General features: G+C 39.6%; 1 protein-coding gene across 1 annotated transcript in view; it reads left to right on the forward strand.

Moving 5' to 3' along the window:
• Window positions 1-26,152, forward strand: part of CAGE1 (cancer antigen 1) — a 123,000-nt gene that overhangs the window by 82,010 nt on the left and 14,838 nt on the right. The window contains exons 12-14 of the mRNA XM_069103527.1: window positions 6,769-6,873; window positions 19,510-19,580; window positions 25,400-25,468. Coding sequence (XP_068959628.1) covers window positions 6,769-6,873; window positions 19,510-19,580; window positions 25,400-25,468 — 245 coding nt within the window. The remainder of the gene's footprint in view (window positions 1-6,768; window positions 6,874-19,509; window positions 19,581-25,399; window positions 25,469-26,152) is intronic.

Below are 26,152 nucleotides of genomic sequence, written 5' to 3' on the forward strand. Positions count from 1 at the left end.
TCTCCTGCACACTCCTGCCAGTTCTTTGCCTGGTTCTATGGGTATTGCTTTCAAACATCTTTCCAAATCTCCAGGTTCTCCCTCTTTTAGCCTTGGTTCCCAGTTTTCACAGGGCCCTGTGCTTTTAGCCCATTCTCTGGCTAGAGAAGAATAAGGCAAATCCTCCCATCCTGGAATAGCCATTTCTCCCTCTAAAGCCCCACTGCTTCCAAATAGAGACCTGACATTTTTTGATCCCATCCTCGTCGCCAAATGTATCAGCAATGCCATATTCACAATACCTATGGAGATTACAAATATGCTGATATAATTATCCATTACAAAATACGTCATGCTTGCCATATGGGGAAATAAACTAGAAAATGTATTAAGATACCAAAAGGCTGAGTCCCAAAACCAGAAAGTGAAAGCCATCAGAGTAGTTATGATATTGGTACAGGTAGATAAAGTAGAAAGCACCCACATTTTCAAGCCTTTAAAACAGAACAGGCTACCTCAGGCAAATGTAAATTTTAAAGATCTTCCCTGCCCCTAGGCTAAAGTGCACCAGAAGCCTGGGGAGGGAGGCTTGTTTTTCAGTAGATACTTTTTGATTGGCCAGTGGGTCAATAAGGTTGTTACATTCTCTGAGCCAGGAGAAGGCTATATAAGCCCTGATGTGTAGCTTTGTTTGGGGACTCACTTTGAGAAGTGTTCTGTGATTTGATCTGAATTCTGGGAAGCCATTGTTGAGAGTCCCCCGGCTTTGAAAAACCCAGAATGTGGAAACCCAGATGTTGACTGGGTATGGATGTAATGGTTGGACAGTTTGGAAATCTGTCTACTTGATGTTTCTATCTTGATAATTATGCCTGTATACTTTGAGGTTCAGGGTGCTGACCTTTTCTCCTGAACAAGGTAAACGATATATGTCTGACTGATTAAAGTAAGCTTGTTAACCCATTTTGAGTTGCTTTCCTTTAACAAAGCAGATCCAAGAACCTGTGGTAGCTGCAAACCCTGAGCTACACCTTAGCTTACTACACTAGACACTAAGGGGAATTTCCCTTTGGGTGATATCTAGGACTGTCTCTTTTGGTTAATCTATTTCACTCCTGATGGAAGGGCTCCTTCAATCCCTTTTGTCTGGTATGTATGCTAATATGTAAATTTTATCTGATTTCCATTTTGTTATCAATTTAGATGAATTAGTTTCTTTGCTCTTTGCTGTGTGTGTGTGTGTGTGTGTGTGTGTGTGTGTGTGTGTTCAGCTGGTATGTGGTAGAAAGGAAGTCAGGCCTTCAGTATAAAGCTTGGGGCCCTCCTTTCCTATTAAAGGAACAGTAATCAGATGCTTAGCTTGAACCTAAAAATTATATCCCCTAGACTAACAATCTATAAGGGAGCAGACAAATATAATTCTAGCCTGGTATCCCCTCTCTCTGAAGAGAGCAAAGGGCCAGCCTCCTCCTCCTCTTCCTGACAGGAATCTAAGTCTCTCTTGGAGAAGGGTGGGGGGAGGAGATGCTAAAGATATCCTTGCCTCTCTTCGAGCCACATCTAGACAGCTGCATTTCATAAGAATCATCTTAGCCTCTCCCCTCTCCAGTCAACACTTAACAAAACAAGAGAACTTGAAAACCAAAAGTAGTCTGTTGAAATCTTAATGTCAAGGATACAAGCTTCACCCAGAAGTGTTAAAAAACAGACTGCTATATTGATCAAAATGTTCAGCTGGTAAGGGGTGGGGGGAAATGAACAGAAGATCCAATCCAATTCAGTTCAATAGATATTTATTAGACATCTGTTGCATATAAGTCACTATTCTAGATGTTGAGATACAAAGAAAAAAATTAAATAGTTTTTGCCTTTAAGGAGCTTACATGGGTTTGGGGTGGGTCTGTAGAAAAGGTGAAGAGAATACAGAAGAATTTGAGGAGGGAGAACAGGAACAGTGCTATATGGAGGACGTAGTGCTTGAACTGAGCCTTAAAAACATAAGGATTTTGAATGGTAGCGATAAGGAGGGAATGAATCCCAAGTATGGAGAGATGATAGGAATGAATAGAGGAGGGACATGGAAGGAATGCTGAGCACAGGAAAGTAATAGTCCAGTTTGGCCAGAATGTAGAATATGTGAAGGATAATAATGTAAAATAAGACTAGAGAGGTAGCCTTAAAAGTCAAGCTGAGGCATTTGTATTTTATTTTAGAATTTCATATATTTTACAAGTTCTAAACCTAGGGGCCTCAGGATTGTGGATATAGTTCAGGGAGTCTGTAAACTTGGATGGGGGAAAAATACATTTTTATTTTCCCTACTCTAACTGAAATTTAGAATTTCGTTCCATTATGAATTTTTTAAAATTATTTTGAGGAGTCTGTGGACTCCACCAGACTCCCCAAAGGGCCCGTGACACAAAAAAGATTAAGAACCTCTGATCTAGAGCAACTCTCAGTGACCAAATCAAAGAGAAGGTGCTGATCTGTATTGGTATAAGGAATCTCTTCATTTCAGAGATCCTATTCCAATGAAGTCATGATTTCATCCTAGAGGAAACAGAGAGTCACTGAAAGTTTTTGAGCATTGGAATGATGTGCTAGGCCTGTGCCTTAGGAAGAATGTTTTGGCAGCTGTGTAGACAATGGATTAGAGAGAGGAGGGAATTGGCACAAGGGCTTGAATATTGTGAATGTATGAGTGGAGAAAAGACAGATGCAAGAGATGTATGGATAAATAATTACACAGGGCTGGGAAGGGTTTGAATGAAAGGGAAGAATCAAAGATGACTCCCAATGTTAATGAACCTGGGTGACTTGGAAAGTAAAGATGCCCTTAATAAAAATAGGGAAGTTTAACAAAGGGACAGGGTTAGGGGAAGAGGGTGAGTTTTGTTTTAGATATTTTGAATTTGGGCTATTGATAGGACATAGAGGCAGAGATGTCCAAGAGGCAGTTGATGATATGGAATTAGATTTTAGGAGAGAAATTGTTCTGAAGACATAGATGCATGCGTTATCTATATAAAGATAATTTAAATCATGAAAGCTGATAAGGTCACACTAGGAGAAAGTATAGAGAGAGATGAGAGCCCAGAACAAAATCTTAGGGGACTCCAACTGGTGCTTAGGGGCCTGGAGATGGATGATGGTCATAACAGGACATTAAATGAAGGGCACAACCAAAAGGGTTGTGGCAAGAAGAACTCCCTATTTCTTAGGGTACAGAACAAAGTTGGAGGGAATGGGGAATGGTGTGGGAGCTCTGATGTGTGGAATAGGAGAGAGAGATCTCACAGTAGATGGCCTGCATTTTCTCAGTCCAGGGAAGGCAGTCATGTTGTCTGAGAAGGGCTTAGAGATGGCACAAAGAACTTGAGACTGGAAGGGAAAGTTTGCAACTGCAGGGATCGTGAGTCAGTCATGAAAGAAAAACATTTTCCTCTGGCAGTGAGGGTCCAAATGAGATTACATAACATGAAATTGTAGTTTACCAAGTCAGCATGTCTATGTGACTTCCTTCAGCACTTTTCAGAGTGCAAATGGCCCCAGCTCCTCATGGATGTTGTACTAGAAACAGTGGAATAAAAATGTCCTGTGTTACCTGGGTCTAGAGAGTAAGTATATCCCCTAATCACTTGAGAAGGGGGAGAGAGCACTAACAGTTGGAGTAGGGGGACAGGCTTCCTACAGGAAGTTAGCACATGAGCTGAACTCTGAAGGGAAATAGGGAATCTAATAGGCAGAAGAAAGGACAGGAATGGAGGACAGCTTGTGCAGAGAGATGAAGGGCAGAGATGGAATGTTGAGGCTACCTTGACTGCAATATAGAGTATAGATGAAGGCCAAAAACTTGGAAAGCTAGTCTGGAGCCATATTGTAAAGTGCTCTAAATGCCAAGCTAAAGAGTGTCCTAGAGGCAATAGGGAGTTACTGAAAGTTCTTGAAAAGTAGGGGAAGGGGATGACAAGGAAGGAAGGGAGTGAAGGAAGGAGGGAGTAAGTATTTATTAACTTAAATGCCAAGGCAACGTTCTAAGTGCTTTACAGATATTATCTTATTTGATCTTCACAACAACTAAGGGAGGTAGGTGCTATTATTATAATAATCATTTTACCGTTGAGGAAAGAAACAGGTGGAATGATTTGCCTGGGGTCACACAGCTGTTAAGTGTCTGAGGTCAAGGGTCAATTATAGTTTAGGATGATATTACTTTGGCATCTGTGTAGAGGGTAGATAGGAGAGGGGGGAGGGGAAAGGAATAAACATTTTTAAGTGCTGAAACTGAAGTCAGGAAGACCTGAGTTCAAATCCAACCTCAAACACTAGAGGTATATGTCTGTGTCCCTCATACATTCACCTCATTATCCTCAACTGTAAAATGGGGATAATAACAACACCTCTTTCTCAGGATTGTTGTAAGGATCAAGTAAGACATTTTAAAAGCACTTAGCACATGGTAGACACCTAGCTGCCTTGGGGAAGTGAACAGGAAGGAGGGACAGACGGGGAAGCCAGAAGTCCAATGAGGAGACCACTGAAGTAATATAGAAAAGGAGTGATGAGAACTTGACCTATGAGTAAAGAGATGGAGAGATATGAGAAATGTTGTGGAGGTAGAATTGACAAGTCTTGGCAAATGATTGGATATGGGGGTGTTGAATGACAGGGAAGATTAAGAATGACTCAAAAGTAGCAAATTTGGACATCTAAAAGGATGATGGTGTCTTCACCAGAAATAGGGAAGTTTGAAGGTAGTAGGTTTAGAGGAAAATATAGATTTGGCTGTCCAGTAGAACATAGGATTGGAATCATAGCCTGAATGTCTGATAGGCCAGAAGTTTAGGATGAGACTAGATTGTGGGAGTACATATGGGATTTGGAAGTCATTTGCATAGAAATTATCATTGAACTCTTGGGACTCTAATAACAGCAAACAGCTGTTATCCCAAAGAGAAACCAAATGAAACTGTTCCTGGGCTACACAGATCAAAAGAAAAGACTGATATAAAGACAAGGAGTTAAGACTTGTGACAGCCATCAGGAACCCCCACCCTACACCCTACAAACATCCTGTTTGTCCATACAGTTTCAACCAGGAAAGGAACCCCAAGTTTTTATAACACTCTCAATCATCCTGTAATTAAGCACATACATCCAGCTTCAGGTTTACAAGAAACTAGAATAGTTCTGAACAGATATGGATCCCTAGTGTTCTGAGCCCCAGAGCTCAGTACAAGTGGCAGTAATTGGGGTTGAGGACACACACATCAGCCCAGAAAGGGTATCTGTCTTTGGAAATGGATACATCCAGAGATCCAACAGAACATTTGTTCTATGTCTATGTTACATGTGAGTAATGCTTCTACTTTTACTGCCATCGTGTAATATGATTATATGCTATATAAATAATTAATTTATTAGAGATGAATCAGTTATGCACAGTCATGCATCTAAGAAATGGAAGTTGTTAGTGTAGGGAAGGGCATCCATATAGGTAAGTGATCTGTTTGATGGAAACACTAATTCATATTCCCCAGAAACAAAACCAATAACTGACCACTGCAGCAAGCTAAGGGGGGAATGGCTCCAGTTGACTAAGGTCCTGAAATAGAGGAACACACAGGTTGGCTGATACCACCAACAGCAACCCCCATTGGTTATTTGGGCCACATTATACAAAATCTATACTTCCTCTTTATGACTATCCTGACCCAACCTCTTTTACTCATTATTTTTCATTACCCACTATATCAAATCATTTCCTAAATTCCATTGATTCTGGCTCCTCAATAGCTTTCAAATCCCAATCTTCCACCACTATCCAACCTTGTCCAGATTCTCATCATTTGGTCTGATGGGTTTTTTTTTTCATGTTTATGGAAATTTTTTTGGTTTTGACCCAGATACTGGACTCCTAAACTCTTGGTGTTTAGAAATACCCTTCACCATTGCAGATCATTGGTACTTTAAAGTCTTGGAAGAGTTGCTTGGGAGCCCTGAGAGGCTAAGGGATTTGTTCAAGTTCAAACTGATATAGTTGTATAAGAAGCCAGGGTAGAAACCAAGGTTTCTTGGCTATCCCTCTGTCTGCTTCCTGATGCTTCCTCTTTTATAGAATAATCTATTTAAAATAGATTTTAAAAATCTATCTGCAAAATGATTTCATGATATGAACATCAAGAAAAATATGGAGGTGGAGATAGTTGTTATTTTTGAAGAGAAGAGAGCTTCTGCTTATTTATATTATACCTTAGTACTAATAACTTTAATTGCTATTATCCAGGACGTCTTTGCCTATCACAGAATTTCCAAGAAAAAGAATCCCTTATGGAAAAGAGATTTTTACACATCAGGATTTGTACTTAGTAGGTGCTTAAAAGTTGTGCTAAGTAGAATTGTTGGCTCCAGTGAGGACTTATTCACTAAATGATTCCACATACATTTCAGAGAAGTTTTTTTTTTCCCAGATGTTCTCCACATTGTCATCATACTTTAATGCTGAGCCTCAGTGAATTTGTTTTAGCCTCATTCTGAACCATAAAAAGGGGGTAAATAAAACCACACTCCATTAGTTTATTCAGCCAATTTCTTTATCTCCTAGATGAAGTAACATAAAAACATCTTTATTGTTTATTCCTGATTTTTTTTTAAAAAGTTCCTAATGCTCTTTTAATAACTCGGTGGTATATCTCAGTGTGTGAGACAGAACAATAAGCATTTTGCTATTCTTAGTTTTGATAATTACACATGGTTTTCAATTTAGAATTTCTACTGATGTTTCTTTAGATTAGCAAACTGGGAAATCTTCTTGAGTCCAAAGAAGACCAGTGCAACAGACTCATTGAAGAAAATGATGAGTATCAAAAACATTTAGGAAACCTGATAAATAAGGTATAGTCTTTTTAAAAATAAAATCCTTAATTTCTTATAAATTAGGCCATATATTACATTGACGTCTTTAATATTATGACATGAAACACAATATCTCCAGGAAGTAATTTAACAGGTAGATTTTTTAAAAGTCTATTCATGCATGAACATAAAATGCTTCATAGATAGCTATGGAGTCATTCACGATTTTACTTCAGACAATTAATAATATAAGAGCTAACATTTATATAGTGCTTACTATGTGATGCCAGGCACTGTGCTAAGCACTATAAAATTATTATCTCCGATGATCCTCACAACAACCCTGGGAGGTAAGTGCTATTATTTTACAGATAAGGAAATTGAGGCAAAGAGAGGTTAATGACTTACCCAGGTTCATACAGCTAGTGTCTGAAGTCTGAAGGGTTTGAACAGGTCTTCCTGACTCCTGACCTGGCACTCTATCTGCTGCACCATCTAGCTGCCTTAACTTCCTAAGCTTTAGTAAGGAACATTTAAATCATCTGCAATATGTCTGAAAGCATATTTTATTCATGTATGGAGTCAGCTGGTTTCAGGTGGTCACAGTGCCCCTGTTCAGCAGGGCTTTGCTGCTAGCAGATAGGCAATGCAAGAAAGGCAAGAATGTGAGATAGGTGGGTGGAGAATATGGCCTCTTTAGCTCACTTTCTGTTAAGGCTCTTATTTCTTGGTGTGTTAAGCCTAAGAAGAGCTTGGGAGTTTTTGACCCTAAAGTAAGCAGCTTTCTGTAACTGAGGGCTTTCCATAAAACCAGGGTCAAGAAGAAGACTGAAAGAAGACCTGCTTGACTTCTAGCAGCAGGATATAGCCACTGTGCATAAAGACCTGTCCTGTTCTTGGGAGAACTTCTGGCCACCACATCCCATTGCTTTAATACTCTATTTTGGCCAGCCAGAAACCGTGCAGTGTATGTCATATATAATAAAAGGTCTGCACTATGAGCAAATGAAAGTAGTACTGCCTGATTAGGGGACCAGGAGGGATAATTTAATCCTGGTCAAATAATGCTACTGCTCCAGCTGACTTTTTAAAATAATTTATAATTAAATAACTCTTTAGTGTCACTTAAATGACCAATTAGAAAACACTAGGCTCCTATGCCCTGTCAAGTCAGGGTTCTCAAAGGCTCTGCTAATGAAACACAAGACCTAGAAGGTCCTGCCAAACTGGAAAGGCCTAAATATGGGTCTTTAGGTAGATGATATGCCTTTTGTCCAAGGATTAGCCTGGTTAAATTCTGAGAATCTTGACCAGGTCTAATACAGGGTAGTGAGTTGGCCACAGTAGCTGGTCTGTGAGACCAGCTAGTCCAGTGGTGATAGAGGTTTTCTGATGTGTATCAGTAGAATGAGCTCCCCAACTAACAGAATTACAAATGCATCTTGTTTTGAAGCATGATTATTTACTCAATAAAATAATTTTCAGTTGGTGTACTTAACACTTCATTTTGATATGAAGGTAGCATTGCCCAAAAACACATTCCTAATGAATACAGCTGTTGGGATCTACTTAAAATACAGGGTATATGGGTTTGGTCTTTTTTTCCATTTACTTCTTTCTCTGAATGCTAATTAATCAAATGTAATTGCCCTTTTATTCACTTATGACCCTGAAATACATAGAAGTATAAGAGAGAGTTGTATATCAGAGAGAGTTGAAAGTCAAAGAATTAACATGGCCTACAACTTGAACAGAAATAAGCAGAGGGATGGGAAGTGTCAGATTTACTGTGCCATGTGTTTGTAAGAGTGTAGGGAATACAGGGGAGACTGAGGCATCAGACCAGAGCAGGAAGATAATGAGCATAGGCAAATACTGGAATCTGAATTTTTGCAACCAGGAGGGTAGCCTTGAGCAGAGATAATTGAGCCAAGTGGGACAGAAGAAATGTTGGAATTACAGTGAGTTATAAGAGAACTGTAAAAAGGGAACACTACCAAGACTGTCAAGTCTTGTCAAGGCCAAGTGTTTTGTGGGCTGTTCTGGACAGGGCACACCTATATGTTAACTGTTCCCATTCTAGCAGGGCACACCTGTATGTTAACTGTTCCCATTCTAGCTTCTTAACGAACCAAATCCTTACCATTTCTTCTTCTTAGGATAAGTCTCAGGGTCTCAAGTTTTAGCTTGTGCTGATGATAGGGACCTTATCTTCTGGTTCCCATGTTTGGTCATCTGAGTCATATCGTTCCCAGGTGACTAGTTACTAAGAGACATCCACATCCCCATCTGGTACTCTGAATCCAGAATGGCACAGATCATGAACACCTCTTTCCTAGCCATCAGGTTTGGTGGAAGTCAGAATGCACAGAGTGGAATAGTGACTGGTAGAAGATGGATTAGATTTAGAGAGGAGGAATTAAGGTGGAAGACCACAGGGCTTATCAACTGGGTTACCAGGAAGCACCTTGTTGTAATCATCTTCCTTATCCTAGAGGATTGTTTGGGGTTGAACTTACACGTAATATGTACTTACACATTTGGGATTCCTGGAGGGTCCAAGATGGTCAATGAATTGTTTGTAGGCAGCTTTGGCTTTTCAGAGGATGATCTAAAGTTCTCCTTGACTAACCTCCACTTAGGAGGCTGAACCTTCTTCATCCGAAGAGTGAAAGTCAGGAAGAACCAAGATTAGAAAGTATAATTTACAATTGAAATATTTGGGGTAGAATAGTGGATAGTATTGTTTAACAGAACTCATTGGTATGAAGTAAATTGATTCTGACTTTAGGAAGTTCTGCTAAAGGCTGTGATTAGTCCATTCTGCCTGACCTTCTGACTAAGGGTGGGAATTAAAGAAGTGGACTTTGATCTCTTCTACAGTGAATAAATATAGTGTTCCAAAAATAGGAAATTAATTGGTTGAAAAAAGGTATGTGAACAGGCTTAGCTATATAGAGCCTTGAGAAAGAAATGGCCTCCATGAACATTGAACATTCTAGAGCAGGCTAGTAAATTACTTATTTTCTTAAGGCTATGTGTCATGATCTTGCGATGAAGGCACAAATCCCTGATATAAGTAAGGGAGATCACAATCTATTCACTGGGACATCTAAAGGTCCACAGGCTTCCCAAAAGGATCCCTGACTCACAGGCCTCAAACATAATCACATATTGGCTAGGGTCAGGTCAAATTCAGGGCCATCAGAAGTCTCAGGTAACAGCATATAGTGTTGCTAAGAATCTTATGTGACCTTATACTCAGTTCTCAGGAACACAGATGAAGCAAGTCTTTTCCAGTTAGTACTCCCTTCAAAGGGAGGGTGAAGACCTTGTGAGTGGAGGATAGTTGAGCCCACATATAGGATTCCTTTTGTTGGAAGATCCAAATGAGGAAAGATATTTAACTGGGGTTTAGTGTTCTCAGAATTCCTGGAACACACAAGGTAGGCTATATTCCAAGAACACTGGTTTCTCCAACAGAATACTGGCCTGCTATCCTGCCATCTTGAAACACAGGTGATACAGGTGAATGCAGAGTGTAGCGGATGAATGGGAAGAAAGGCAGACCCAGCAGACCTCACATTGGTTTAGCTCACAAGCTGTATGCAAACTCTAAAATGGAAAGGGATGGGAAAATAAAGGTCTGGAAAGGTACAGTAGTGTTCCCATGGGTCCACAAGTAGTGGGTAGCAGAGCTGGGGGGCCAAACATTGGTTCTGTCTCCAAATCCAGTGTTCTTTTTGACTGTAACTATACATATTCTGGGTTTTGGTGACATATTTCTGCTTCCACAAAGTGTCTGACCCCCTCTAGGTGGTGCCACTAGGTTTCAAACGTGGCCTGAAGGGTAGGAGTTCTCCCGGATTGAGTTTTGTTCTGCTGGAGTTCTGGAGCACCAAGAAGAGAAAGGGTGGAGAAAGGATTGAAATAACTGTAAGAGGATGGCCCATACTAACATCTCCAAGGTGTCCAACTCAATCAGAAGCTGCCAGAACTAGCTGGAGTAAGTCAGAGCTGGAATAGAAAGGAATTTGAGATCTATCAATAATTGCTCAGCTTCCGGAGACCTTTAGAAATGGCACTATTTCTTTAGCAAGTCCATAAGGATGTTTGTCACATTGGAAAAGTACAAGATGAATTAGTAGTATTACCCCATAAATCCCAGGGATTGGTCTTTTGGGCTTGTTGGGATCTTCTACACAAACAGAGGTTTGACCTGAAGATCTAGGTCTGCTTCCTGACACTTGAAAACATGCTGCAAATTCTGATCTCCTCCCAAACTGACCTTCTTCTACATTTGCAAAGAGATGATGGTGCTATAGATGAGCTAAATTGGTTTAGATGAACTGAATAAGCTGGTCAAGATCTCAAGAGTATTTAAGCATGTCATCTCCACAGATGACTTTGCCTTCTGACCAAAACTGAAAAATAAAGTAGGATCCATGGTCTGAACTGAGGCATGTGGACAGGCCCTAGCAGGAAACATCCTTAAGGAACAGACAGGTTATGAACTATGGAGTTCATGAAACACTGGAAGACTGCGGGAGTGTTACACAGGCCAGAGGGCATCATAGTATACTGAAATTGTGTTGGGCTTTTAACCATTGTTCCACATGTAGATCATCAAAGTTCAGGTATTGTGAAGACTTGGTATCTCATAAGGGAACAGAAAGTAAACATGGGCTCAGAAGGAAGTACTCAGCCTCATACTATGATGGTGATTAGTGCCCTGTAATCATGCTAGACTCTTAGTCCCCCATTTTTTTTGTTTTTGTTTGTTTTTGTTTTTGTTTTAATAAACAGATCCAGGGTTCCCCCAGGGGACAAGGATGGCCAGATGAACCCCCAGCACAGGTTAGTACTGAGAAATTCCTGGAGGGCTTGGTTCTTTTGTGGTTAGGGAGTAGTGCAGGCATTTGGCGGGAATCTGGACACCCCTGACTTGCTTGATCACAGTTTTGCCACCATTGGGGAGGCAGGGCCTTTGCCTCTAAAGAACTGAAACCATCTTAGAAGTCCTAGTATTTACCAGGGAGACCTAGACAGTCTGCAAGAGGAGCCTGGCTGTGAGTGATAGCATATTGAAGTAGTTCTGGGTACATTATGAAGATGAGAAGGCCAATTCCTGGAGGTTTAATGCAATCCTGAAGACATGGAATGCCAACTTAACACTAAATCTTAGGACAACCAAGGATAGAGGGGAATAGATCATGTCCAAGGTGAATTGTTCATGGTGTGGTCTGATCACATCTGGCAAAGAGAAAAAAAATATGTTGCATGTGATATATTTCCTGTCTGTCAAGGATTCCCATCAGTGTTTTGCATAATTATGGAGACAGCTTGTTGAGCAACAGGATTCACTCTCCCTACACAAGGGTAATGTCCAGTGAAGTTTCAGGAAACTGCAGAGAGAACAAGCATTTGAACCCAGCGGCCTAGGAGTTTCCAGATCCAAGGGAGCTGCTAATCACTAAAAGATTAGTCCACCCTCCATTCAGTTGCCAAAGTGATTTTCCCAAAGCACAGATCAGACCATGTCATTCCCATACTCAGTAAACTCCAGTGGTTCCCTGTTACCTTCAGGACCAAATACAAAATCCTGTTCAGCATTCAAATCCTTTATAACATACCATCATAACTCCCTCACCCCCACCTAACCCTCCCCACCCCCCAACCACATATACTTCTCGTTCCAGTCTTCTTATACCCGATGAAGAATTTCCCTTCCTAAAGCAAATTTGTACCTTCTCAGCAACTTATGGTCTTAGAAAACTGCCTGTGGCACTGAAAGTTTAAGTGACCTTGCCCAGGGTCATCTAGCCAGTGTGTCAGAGGTATGTGTCAGAGGCTGGACAATGCTTCAGCTGTCTTCCATGATTATTCATAGACCACTGACAGTGGCTTGGCAATTGCAACTGCTGAATCTCTTAGAAGCCTAGGATGTAGTCAACTGAGGCTGGGGCTTTGAATTTAGCAAGGTTAATCTCTTACCATCTCCCAACTTATCTAAGATATCAGTTCTCTTTTTGCTTTATCCTTTTTAACTCAGCGATAATTCTCTTTGGCAAAGAAAACTAGTAAAATAGGAGATGAGTTCCACCTTTTTTTCATTTCTTTGTTTTCTTTGTCCCATCCACCCTGAGCAGAAAACCTATCCTTTCCTAGTTCCTCTCTTTCCCCAAAGGAATTTTCTCAATTCATTCTGAGTTTTAGCACTCCTAACACTGCTTTTTTTTCTAATTAATTTTTTTCAATTATAAAGCCTTAATTTTTTTTCTTACTCCCTCCTCCCCACAAACAAGCACATACTAGAAAAGAAAAAGAAAACCCTTGTAAGAAATAATGCAATCGGGGTGGGGAGTAGGGGGGAGCAGCTAGGTGGTGCAGTGAATAGAGCACTGGCCCTGGAGTCAGGAGGACCTAAGTTCAAATCCAGCCTCAGACACCTAACACAAAAACTAGCTGTGTGACCTTGGGCAAGTCACTTAACCCCATTGCCTTCCAAAAAGCAAAAACACAAAAACAAAACCCCAAGAAATAATGCAATCAAGCAAAACAAATTTACAGATTGATCATGACCTAACTCTATTCTTACAGAATTATACCATACTTTTGTTTTAATATTCTATCCCCTGAACTTGCTTTCATCTTCCTTTTAACAATTTAAGTTGGTTGATGAGTTCCCTAGACATCCACATCCATATGTCTCAAGACAATTCTTCCTTTTCACACATAACCTCAGAATTGGAAGAGACCACAAAGACCATTAATTCCAACCCATTCTTGAAGAAGACTCCCTTCCACAGCATACCTGGCAAATGGTCCCCCAGTCCTTGTCTGAATGCCGCCATTGAGGGGTAGCTAGCTACTCTTGAGTATAATCCATTCCACTTTGAGAGAGCTCTGATTGTTAGGAAATTCTTCTCAATGTCATCTAAATTTATATCTTTGCCTTTTCCACCCATTACTCCTAGTCTGAATGCTGGAGCAAAGACAAACAAGTCTAACTGTTCTTCATAGTCTCCTCCTCCTTTATAGCCCACCAGACCTTTCCATAGTTTTATAGATTTAGAACTGGAGGGGCCTCAGAAGCATCTAGTCCCTCATTTAGTATAGGAAAAAATGGAATTCAGGGTGGTTAAGGTATTTGCCCAAGGTCCCATGGATAGCAGAACTAGGACTTGGTGTCTTCTGGCCCCAAACCTCATTTTCTTATTCACTCCACCATGCATTGGAATTGATGCTCTTTGTGTCTCCAGAATTTCATTTCTAAACACTTCCCAGTCCTATACTGACTTCCTCTATAGGACTGTAGGCTATGGGATCCTTCCTATCTTGTCTTCAAATGTTTTGAAATCTGCTCTCCTAAAATCTATGGTGCATATGAGACTATGCTCGGCTTTCCTTTCCCACTCTTTCACAAATTCTAAGATGAAGAGGTCACTACTCCTCAGAATTCCCATCATTTCCACTCCAGCAGTCAAGTCTTCTTTTTTGGTGAGAATCATATCCAGAATAGATGTCACCCTTGTTGGTTACTTCAACTTTTGAATGATCAAATTATCATTATGGAAAGCCAAGAATTTCTCATATGCTCTGCTTGGAATAGAGCCCCACCATAGTTTGGATAAGTGAAGTACCCCATCATGCCTCTGAGTCAAGCTTGTACTGTTTCCCAAGCTCCTCATAGATTTCTTTTTCCTATCCAGGTGGTCTGTTGTGAATTACAAAGATAATATTGCTTCTGTTTCTTTCTCCATTGATATTCACCCAAATGCATGCCGTCTTTCCCCTGCTGGTTCCTGGATTCCAGAATACAAGTATACCTTTTTATTATATAGTTCTAGAGAAGGGCATAGTGAAGCATAACATGATGAACTTGGAGTCAATAAGACTTAGGTTTGAGTCCCACTATTGACATAATCTGTATAAACATGAGCAAGTTAACTTCTCTGAGTCTTATACATAGCTCTATGACTCTGAGTTATAAATGTAAATACATGCATGTATACATATATACATTATATACATACACCCACACACATATATACACAACCATACATGTCTGGATCTGTTTCTGTGTAATGGTCAATACTGACCAGTTGTTTCAGGCCAATATTGACTAAGTATCTAAAATAAACTGACCTAGTCCGCCCATCAGTTTGAATTGATTTGTCAAAAGTTTGCTAGAATTCCTCCAGGAACTCTCCAAAAAGGGGTCTGTCCTGGAGAAATATAATACACACACACATAAATATATATACATCCATCCATCATTATCTAACTTCTGTCCTACCTTTTACCTATTCTGTTCCTTTTAAATAAGCTATATTCTTTTTTTTTTTTTTTGCTTTTTGGAGGAGGGAAGGCAAGGCAATTGGGGTTAAGTGACTTGCCCAAGGTCACATGGCTAGTAAGTGTTAAGTGTGTGGGGCTGGATTTGAACTCAGGTCCTCCTGACTCCAGGGTCAGTGCTCTCTCTATTCACTGCGCCACCTAACCACCCCAAATAAGCTATACTCTTACGGTGCCACATTCTAGTCATGGGTCTTACCGTGTTTCCCTGATAATAAGACACTGTCTTATTAATTTTTTTGGAAAGAAAAACACCAGAGGGCTTATTTTCAGGGGAGGGCTTATGTTGTCCTGCCTCAGCTCTCCTCCGCAGCACTGCTCTCAATGGTGCCAGCAAGCAAATCGCTAGGGAAGAACAGGATGACGCGCTCACTGCTGCAGCTCTGATTGGATGTAGCTCGGAGCGCGGCGTGCATTTCACCCGGGGTGGGGGACGGTGCATACAGAGGGTACCGTAATGTAGCGTGTAGCACAGGGGATCACCTTCACTACAGTAGCAATCTCAATAGGGCTTATTTTCGGGGGAGGGCTTATTTTAGAGGAATCTTACATAGTAAGGGGAGGGCTTATTTTCGGGATAGGTCTTATTATCGGGGAAACACGGTATCTCTCCAAATCTTAGCAATACCTATGAAGTCAAGTGTGCCTTTAGGATACCTGGTTCACCTTGCTTGTTACTTATACTTTATGAAATTTCATATAGAGATCTGAGACTATGAATTTTACTACTGCCTCCATTCTTAAATTTTATCTCTGGTAGACTTCTGGTTTAATGCTGTTCTTCCACTATTGCTTCTCTGTGCTATCTCTGGGCCATCACCAATCATCTTGGTCTTGCCACTAGACTCCAGTGACTCTGGAGGAAAGAGCAAGCTTGATGACTTTGCCTAGCTCTGCCTCACTTAAATTCAATTAACTCACAAGTCAAGACATCACCCTCCTGATGCCTTTGGTCCTTTTTGAAATTGAATATCTGTTATCTACCTTAGTTGACATATGTACCCAGTCTTCTTTTTCTCTCTCTCTCTTTTCAATTCAATTTTTTTTAAACAAAATTGTCAAGACTTCAGGAAAATGCATTCTAACAACCTTTAGTAGGTATGCTCTATCCTTTCCAGAAGGCTATCGTTCCAAATTTTATTTTCAGACATTGTTTTCTCAACCAGTCATTCACTTCTGAATGGCTGGAGATGGCCTTCAATCCATAGACATTCTGGATCAGCTTTGTCCAATTTATTCTACCTACATGAGCTTGTTCCAGAGTGGATTCCAGTCTTCCACAAACTTAACCAAAAATGCAAGCTTGTTCCAGGCCAGCATTGACTAAGTAGCCCCATACACTTCCTAAAGCTTTCTGTTCTACCAGTTGTCGTCTTCATTTTGGAGGAGTTTTGTCAAAAGTTTGCTAGAATTCCTCCAGGAACTCTTCAGAACAGGGTCTGTCTTGGGGAGATTACTGGTAATCTCCTGTAAACTGGATTATCATCAAACTCTTTTAGAACTGGTATAATTGTAACTGATTTAAAGAAATTTCCTGGGGGAGGGGTTGGGACTGGGGAGGCCCCCCCCTGCCCCAGGCAAGGTAGAGCAGTAAATAGAGCACTGGCCCTGGAGTCAGGAGGACCTGAGTTCAAATCCAGCCTCAGGTACTTAACACAAACTAGCCATGTGACCTTGGGCAAGTCACTTAACCCCAACTGCCCTCCAAAAAAAACAAAAAAAGAAATCCCCCAGGTTGAATCCTTCCTAGTTATTTGAGGAATTTTGAGAGGTCCTGATCCCATCCCTCAAACTTGTTTGGAGGATCAATGGATCAGGGATCAGTCAAGCAAAGGAAGATAGTACAAAGAGGCCTCTGGAACTTAGATGCAGAGAAGTCAGGTCTTTATGGTCAGAAGAGTTTGAAGTAGTAGAAAAAGTGATCCAAAGACCTCCAGGTTCAATTACTGGTTCTACCAGAGATAATAGTAACACCTACCCCCAAGAGTTGTTGTGAGGCTCATATGAGATAATATTTGTAAAGTACGGTGCTTGACATGTAGTAGGTGCTATATAAATGTTAGTTATTATTATTATTACCACTGTGACAATGGCTAACTCACTTGGGCTTTCTGGGCCCCAGTGTTGTTTTTTTTTTAAATCTTTTAGGAACTCTTCAAAAAGGGGTCTTCTATTTTGGGGATGTTACTGATAATCTCCTGTGGGCTGGATTATCACCAAATTCTTTTGTAACTGGTATGACTGTAACTGCTTTGAAGAAATTCCCTAGGTTGAAGCCTTCCTAGTCATTCAAGGAATCCTGAGAGGTCCTGATCCCATCTCACAAACTTGTTTAGAGGATCAATGGATCAGGAATCAATTAAAAGTATAATCAATCCTCTTGCAAATCATCTGGGAATCACAGTAGAATGAAAGCTCGACATAAATCAACAGTGCAACATATTCTGATACTCAAAAGGACTATTTGGGAGTTCCCTTCAATTATACAGATGACAGCCTGTCCATGCCTGCCAATCCAATGTAATACTGCAGGAAAAAAAAAAGGAATGCATTCTTAGGCTCCCTTAAGGGAGGTCAGATGTTCAGAACAAGGGAGTGATAGTCCTACAGCACATCTAGAATATTATGTTTAATTCTGGGCACCACATTTTAAAAACAACACTGAAAAGTTAGAACGCAACCCAGGGAAGATAACTAGGGTGGTGAGTGCAATGGATGGAGATGATTCCACAAGGACTGATTAGAAGAACTGAGGATGTTTTAGCATGGAAAAGACAGGGCGTGGCATGGTGGCTGTTTTTAAGTACTTCAGGGCCTTTGCATCTCTGAGATTCTATTATTTGAAGTCTGGACATGAAAGAAAGATTAAACTCACCCTTCTTAGATCTAAAGGACATAATTATCTTTCCCACCCTCCTTTCCCAAACCTTCCTCTCTTCCTAACTTCTTTATTTCTATTGAAGATACCACCATCCTCCCAGTTCCCTTAGGTTTGCAATCTTGGATTATCCTGGACTCTTCCCTTTCTCTTACCCTTCACAATAAGTCAATTACAAATTCTATCTCCACAATATATCTTATATCTGTACCCTTCCTATACTCATACAACTGCCCCCATAGTTCAGGTCTTCGTCTCTTCTCTTCCAGATTCTTGTAATAATCTCTTCCTAACTGGTCTCCTTTCTAGTTTTTCCTCTCTCTATTAGTAGAGGTTTCATAAATACTAAAAAAAGAGAATTCTTCAGGAGTCAGGCTCATAGAGCTGTGAATCCTTTAAGATATTAGTATGAGTGGCCACCATGCAGGTGTACCAGGCCAAAAAAAAATACTCTGCAAATAATTTACCCCATAGCTTAAAAATTCATCTTGGTAGTGGTCCATCTAGTTCCGTCAAATTTCACTATGATTATGACAAGGCTGTTTTTTAATCTGTCCCATTCTATCTCCATTTATGGTTCCCCCTCCCCCCCAAGAAAGCTACTTTGTATGTTCTAAAATTTAATTTTCTACATATATGTTGTTTATCCAAATAAAATGTAAATTCATTAAGGGCAGAGACAGTTTGGGGGGCTTTTTGTCTTTGCCTCTCCAGCATCTGTCACATGTCAGGCATTTAATAATTGTTTGCTGAGAATGACTGGGTGAACTAGGGATGATAAAAGGAGTCTGCAGAACAGAGACAGATTTCAGTTCCCTGTAAGGAGAAATTCCCTAGTAATTAAAGCTGTCTCAAAAATGGACTGGACTCATTGGGAAGGGAGTGGATTGCCTATCACTGAAGGCCTTCAGAGGTTGGATTATCATTTGCCAGAGATAAAGATTTCTGTCAAAGTATGGGTTGGACTAGGTGATGACCTCTGAAGTTTCTTCCTGTCTAACAGTCTGTGATTCTGTGACCAAGGTGCCAGATCTGAGGAGGCAGACAATAGCTGTAAGCAAATAACAGAGTCCAAATCCTATAACTAGGTGTGTGATATAGAGAAAAAAAATAATGGGAGGGAGAATGAGGAGGAGATACAAGTTCAAACCATACCACAGATACTTAAATATACCCTAAACCTCTTTGTTAACACTTTTCCTAGAAATGGTTACTAGGATCCAGCAGGAAATCCATTAATTTATATTTTTTAACCATCAACAAACACAATCAACTAAAATAAGTAAAATCTTACCAAGATATCCTTAGCATTCAACAAACTATAATAACCAAATTATTAAACAACAAATATGTTTGCTTTAGGCCTCTTTCTAAGCCAGCCTAAATTTCTACTACCTTTGGCTTGATTTTTTTTAATGTTAAACTTTATTTTATTAAAGGTAACATCATATGAGGAGATCATAGAGTGTGCTGACCAAAGGCTTGAGATGTCTCACTTCCAGATTGCACAGTAAGTTGACAAAGCAAATTTAAGTTCTACAGTTTTAAGTAGTCACTAAGACCTTTAGATTGTTCAGTTGTTGATGCACCATATTTTAGAACAGGATTATAGTCTACCTAAGGTTCAGAAGAGACCATACAAGTGTAAGAAAATTAGATGGAATGTTTCACAAAAGTCAGTACTTTTGTTGTTGACAGATGGGACAGCAATGGCAGGAAATGTGGAACAGCCAATGGCTTTGCTTTGGCCTTATCTCTAGATTCATTTGAATATCAATCATGTGAGGAAGATTTTCATCAGAGCCCCCTTACTGCTTCTGAGGCTGAGAAAGAGAGAAGGAGGTGGGAGATTTTTAGGTAGAGTCCCAAAATGGGTTTTGAGGATGTAGACTGGCAATAAGGGACTTAACAGGTATTAAAGAAATTGTCTAACCCTAAGTCAGACAGTGGTCTAATTCAGTACTAGTAGAAAAAGATCAAAAGAACAGTCTTAGTTTAAGACTGGAGCATTCTGCTAGCTGTTTGCTGGTTGCCTGGCTGGGTGTGAATAACCTTAATGGTTACAAATAAAGGTTATGAATAACTTTAAACCACCTATTTAATGAGTTGTACTTGTCTCCTGGTGGGGAGAGGCTTATTAGCTACCACTGCTGGTAATGAGGAGAAGTCTTTTTCTGATGTAAAGGGCTTCATGATCTGCCTTAGTGTGTTCTGTTGTTGTGGGACATTCTCTTGTCTTTTCTTTGATCAGGCATCTTTTTTTGCCTCATACCAGAAAGGCTTCTGGGTGCTGATACCCTAAGTTTCAATGCCTTTCCACAAGCTGTCTCCCATGCCCAACTTGTATATACACAGTAAAGTATGCAGACCAAGAGAACAATTTATACAATGACCACATTTCTCTTTGTATCATGTTAAGGACTGTCATGAGTGAGAAACATTTTCCTTTTTATCATTACAAGACCATAGCTTTTACAGGTCTCTTGGATGTGTCTGAAGATTTATTTCTGTGGTCCAGGTTCAGGGAAGGCACATCAATCACAGTTACAGCAGGGATTGTTTTTCCCTGTGAGAAATATGCTCACTCTAAAAAGGACAACATTTGTTGTGAAGCCAGGAAAGGTTTTATTAATTCTTACATTCATTCCTGAATGAATGAATGAATGGGTAGTTCCTAATGGACTATGGCACTTGCCTCAGACAAATGCCAGGCTTATATGCCTTGCTTCCAATTTGAATTTCCCACCTGCCTCCCACTGGCTAGGTATCACAGGGTTCATAGCCTATCTGAAAAACACCTAAAACTCACCCCACATGGGTCTCCATTCCTGCTTACATTTCTCATTCTCTTTATACCTTGCTTGGTAAATCATAAATTCTTTTAAAGGAATCCCCTGAATGGATAGGAGGCTGAAACCCAGGATGCTTTAGGGTTCATAATGAAATTCTCTTCTGGCCTTTGAAGGTATGGATTTTATCTAAATCACAAGGAAGGAGTAGTTGGCCTTTAGATATGTTAATAAGAAGCATCCACATCTCAGTAGAATTAGGGAAGCAGAATCAACATTCCCAAGACTTTCAAATTCATTTGTTGTCCTGCCTTTCCCAGCAAATACATGACTTATGGATGGTATATTACAAGTTTTCTTGTGGAAATAGAAGTTCTATTTCATTTCTTACACCCTGAACCACTACAGCCTGGCCACTACACTTGAGAAGACCACACCCCACACCACCTGCCAGGGCAGTGAAATGGTTTCCTGCAACACCAACACTCTCATCTGTGAGATCACATACTACTGCTTTGCTAAATTGTATAAAGTATAATTTCCTGAGGACCCAGAATCAATCACGGTTTATGCCAAAATAATCAAGTAATTTATTAAGCACCTACTAAATCCCAGGAACTGTGCTAGATACTCAGAATGCAAAGACAATGAAATAGTCCCTGCCCTCAGGGAGTTTACATTCTTCCAAGGGGACACATATATACATACACAAGATGATTAGATGAGATCTATGCAGGTCCCTTTTTAAGCAGTCTTAGGCCTTCTCTTCCTTTCTAAGGGTGCCTTTCTATAAACTCCAGACCAGATCCAATAGTACCATTGGAACATATAGTTAGGGATATTTCATTGGAAGTACAGGGAGTATAGTACCACCATTCTTAGAGCACCATAATCTCTGACCAATCTCCAGGCAAATGGGTTTCTTAAAACTCTCTTGCTACCTCATGATTCACTATATTCTTTTTTTTAGTCAATAGTGATAGCTTTTGTAGAAATTAAAATACAGCAGGATTCCTTTCACATAGGGCATATATATAAAATAGAATGCCAAGTACATGAGAAGTTGTTGATGTCATTCAGTGATTCAGTCATATCTGATTGTTTGTGACCCTATGGACCATAGCACACCAAGCCCTTCTACCTTCCAGTATCTCCAGAAGTCTGTCCCAAGTTCATGTTCATTGTTCCATGACACTATCTACCTTATCTTCTGCCATACTCTTTTCCATTTGCCTTCAGTCGTTCCCAGTATCAGGGTCTTTTCTAATGAGTACCATCTCATTATGTGGCCAAAGTATTTAAGATTCAGCTTCAGTATTTGACATTCCAGTGAATAGTCTGAATTAATTTCTTTTTTGTTGTTGTTTTTTGGAGGGGCAGTTGGGGTTAAGTGACTTGCCCAAGGTCACACGGCTAGTTTTTTGTGTTAAGTGTCTGAGGCTGGATTTGAACTCAGGTCCTCCTGACTCCAGGGCCAGTGCTCTATTCACTATGCCACCTAGCCACCCCATGAATTAATTTCTTTATTTTTTACAAATTAATTCGTTTTTAGTTTTTATCATTCACTTCTGTAAGTTTTAAATTTTCTCTGTCTCCCTCTCTTCCACACCCAAGATGCTGTGCAATCCAATATAGACTCTATACATACATTCTTTTTTTTTTCTTTTTGCCTTTTTGGAGGGCAGTTGGGGTTAAGTAACTTGCCCAAGGTTACACGGCTAGTTTTTTTGTGTGGGTGTTAAGTGTCTGAGGCTGGAACAGTACTCGGGTTCTCCTGACTCCGGGGCCAGCACTTTACTCACTGAGCCACCTAGCTGCCCCCTACACGTACATTCTTATTAAACGTATTTTCACATTATTCATGTTATATAGAAGAATTAGAATGAATGGGAGGAACCATGAGAAAGTATAATGAGAATGGGAATTTGAAGATCTTCCCTGCCCCTTAATAGACCTAGGGGGGAGTTTGAAGACCTCCCCTGCTTTAAAAGTAAACTCTGTCCCCTAATAGGCTGAATGTAATCACATAGAGCTGTGATGGAGGGAATTTGCTGAAGGGTACGGCAGAGCCCACAGCTTCCCTGCTGTGAAGATAAACTCTATCCCCTAATAGGCTAAATATAGTCACATGGAGCCTATGGTGGGAGGAGTTTGCTAACGGGAAGCAGAGCCCACAGGAAGCTGGTAGTCAGAGCTAGGGAGACAGTGGGGGAGAGAGGATGCTCAGGCAAGGAGTCAGATAGGCTCATGAGTAGATATTGATCTTGTATTGGTTTGTGGGAAGGCTGATGGATGCTGTGGCTTTTAGCGTTATTATGGCTTCTGAATATCTTTGTTACTATGATTGAATTGGCTTACTGGTTTGGGGATTGGGTTTTCTGGTGTCTAAATAAATGTTTCAGTTCTGTCCTATACCTGGAGAATCTGGGATATTTTGTGATCAAACATCATGTGATATGAATAGTCACAGTCTTGATTGTGATCATAAGTGTTGTAAATATTGCATTGGTGCTACAGAAAGAAAAAACAAAACAAAACAAAGAGCAAATAGTATACTTAATGTTTAATAATGCAATAATGTAACGTAATAATCCACATTCAGATGCCATAGTTATTTCAATGGATATGGATGCCATTTTTCATCAGGACTCTTTTGTACTTGTTTTAGGTCCTTGCACTGAATTAATTTTAAGTATTGACTGATTTTATTTCCTTTCTGTCCAAGGGACTCTCAAAACTTTTCTCCAGCTTCACAATTCAAAAGCATTGATTCTGCAGCATTCAGTTTTCCTTATAGTCCAACTCTTAGCTACTGGAAAAACTATAGCTTTGACTATAAAGGTGATGTCTCTGCTTTTTAGTATGCTGTCCAGATTTGGTGTTGCTTTCTAAGGAGCAAACATCTTTTAATTTCATGGCTGAAGTCATTGTCCACAGTGATCTCTGAGCCCAACAATATAAAATCTGGCACCACTTCCATTTCTTCTCCCTCTATTTGCCAGGAAGTGATGGGAACAGTTGCCAAAATCATAGGTTTTTTTAATGTTAAGCTTCCAGCCAGCTTTTACACTCTCTTCTTTCACCCTCATCAAGAGGCTTCTTAATTCTTCACTTTGTACCATCAGAGTGGTATCATCTTCATGTCTGACATTGTTGATATTTCTCCCTGAAGCCTTAATTCTGACTTTTGATTCATCCAACCTGGTATTTCATATGATGTACTCTGTATACAAATTAAATAAGATGACATTATATAGCCTTGTCATATTCCTTTTCCAGTCTTAAATCAATAAGACGTTCCATGTTCAGCTGTAATTGTTGCTTCTTGACCTGAATACAGGTTCCACAGAAGTCAAGTAAGATGATCTGATACCCCCATCAATTCAAGCACTTGCTATGGTTTATTGTGATACACACAGTGAAAAGCTTTAGTGTAGTCAATGTAGATGAAGCAAATGTTTTGTTTTGTTTTTTCCTTCTGAAATTTCCTTGCTTTCTCCTTAATCCAACAAGTGTTGACAATTTGGTTTCTAGTTCTTCCACCTCTTCCCAAACCAGTCTGCACTTCTGCTAATTCTCAGTTGACATATTGCTGAAGCCTTGCTTAAAGAATCTTAAGCATAACCTTACTGTTGTGTGAAATGAGTACAGTTGTTCTGTAATTTGAACATTCCTTGGCATTGCCCTTCTTTAAGACTGAGATATAAATTGATCATCTTCTCCAGTGACTACTGTTCAGTTTTCCAAATTTGTTGGTGCTGCAACACTTTAACAGCATCATCTTTTAGGATTTTAAATAGCTTAGCTGGAATTCCATCACTTCCACTAGCTTTATTGTTAGCAATGCTTCCTAAGACCCACTTGATTTCATTCTCCAAGATGTAACCACACTATTGTGGTTATCAATGATGTTGACATCTTTCTAGTACAGTTTTATGTATTCTTGCCACCTCTTCTTAATAATCTCTTCTGCTTCTGTTGTGTCCCTACCATTTTTGTCTTTTATCATAAACATTTTTGCATGAAATTAATCTTAATTTTCATTGAGATGTCTCATCTTTCCCATTCTGTTTTTTTGCTTTGCTCATTTCAGGAAAAACTTCTTATCTTTCCTTGTTATTCTCTAGAATTCTGCATTCAGTTGGACATATCTTTGCCATTCTCCTTTACCTTTAATTTCCTCCTTTCCTTAGCTATTTCTAAAACCTCATCAGACAGCCATGTTGTTTTCTTGCTCTTCTTTTTCTTTAGAACGTCTTTTGTTGTTGCCTCCACAATATTGTAAAACTCTGTCCATAGTTCGTCAGTCACTTTATCTACCCTATGAGAGGTACAAAACGTAAAAGGACATATATGTGTGTATACATAAATATAAATAAGTGAAAGTTTACACAAATATGTATTCATATGCATGTAACATTTATTCACATGTATCTTCTTTATGGGAGGAAGTGCCATATAAAAGCACATTTTTTATTTCTCTAACAAAACATTATATGGAAACATAATTTCACCTAACAAAAATTAATTTTTTTTTAAGTTTGGAAAAGAGGAACAGACAGTTGGAAGATTTCATTAAGAAGCCTAAAATGCAAAACTTGACTTTAAGGTAAGCTTTCCATTTGTGTCAAATAAAAAAAAAACTTTAATAATAGGAGATTGTAGAAATGAGCTAAATCGCTGTCTATAGAAAATAGATTAATAGACAGCAACATGTTTTGTGAAAAGGTTTTTACATAAAAGGTTAAGTATCATTTTCTAAGGTACCTAGAGTTCCATACTTTTAGAGATATTACACATCAACTTATCCAACCCTCTTATTTTACAGTTGAAGAAATTGAGGCCAAGAAGGGGGAATGGGGGTAAGGGGTAAATAACTTGCCCAAAGTCAAGTGACTATTTTTTTAAATCATATTTTATGTTTATTTTTAGTTTACATCATTCATCTCCATAAGATTTTGAGCTACAAATTTTCTCCCTGTCTTTCCCCTAACCACCACTCCAAAACAGCGATCCCACTGTATACCCCCTCCCCCAATCTGCTCTCTCCTATATCCTCCCCCATTCCCCCTCTGACTTTCCAGTAGGGCAAGATGGATCTCTATACCCCAGTGCCTGTATATCTTATTTCCCAATTGCATGTAAATAATAATTATATATATATATATACATATATATATATATATATTTTAAACATTTGATTTTAAAACTTTGGGTTCCAGATTCTTTCCCTTCCTCCCTCATCACTCACCCTTACTGGGAAGATAAGCAATTCAATATAGGCTGTACATGT

Source organism: Petaurus breviceps, unplaced genomic scaffold, assembly GCF_028583685.1.
Source record: "Petaurus breviceps papuanus isolate PSGF00001 unplaced genomic scaffold, PetGlider_PUasm1.0 582, whole genome shotgun sequence".
Lineage (NCBI taxonomy): Eukaryota > Metazoa > Chordata > Mammalia > Diprotodontia > Petauridae > Petaurus > Petaurus breviceps.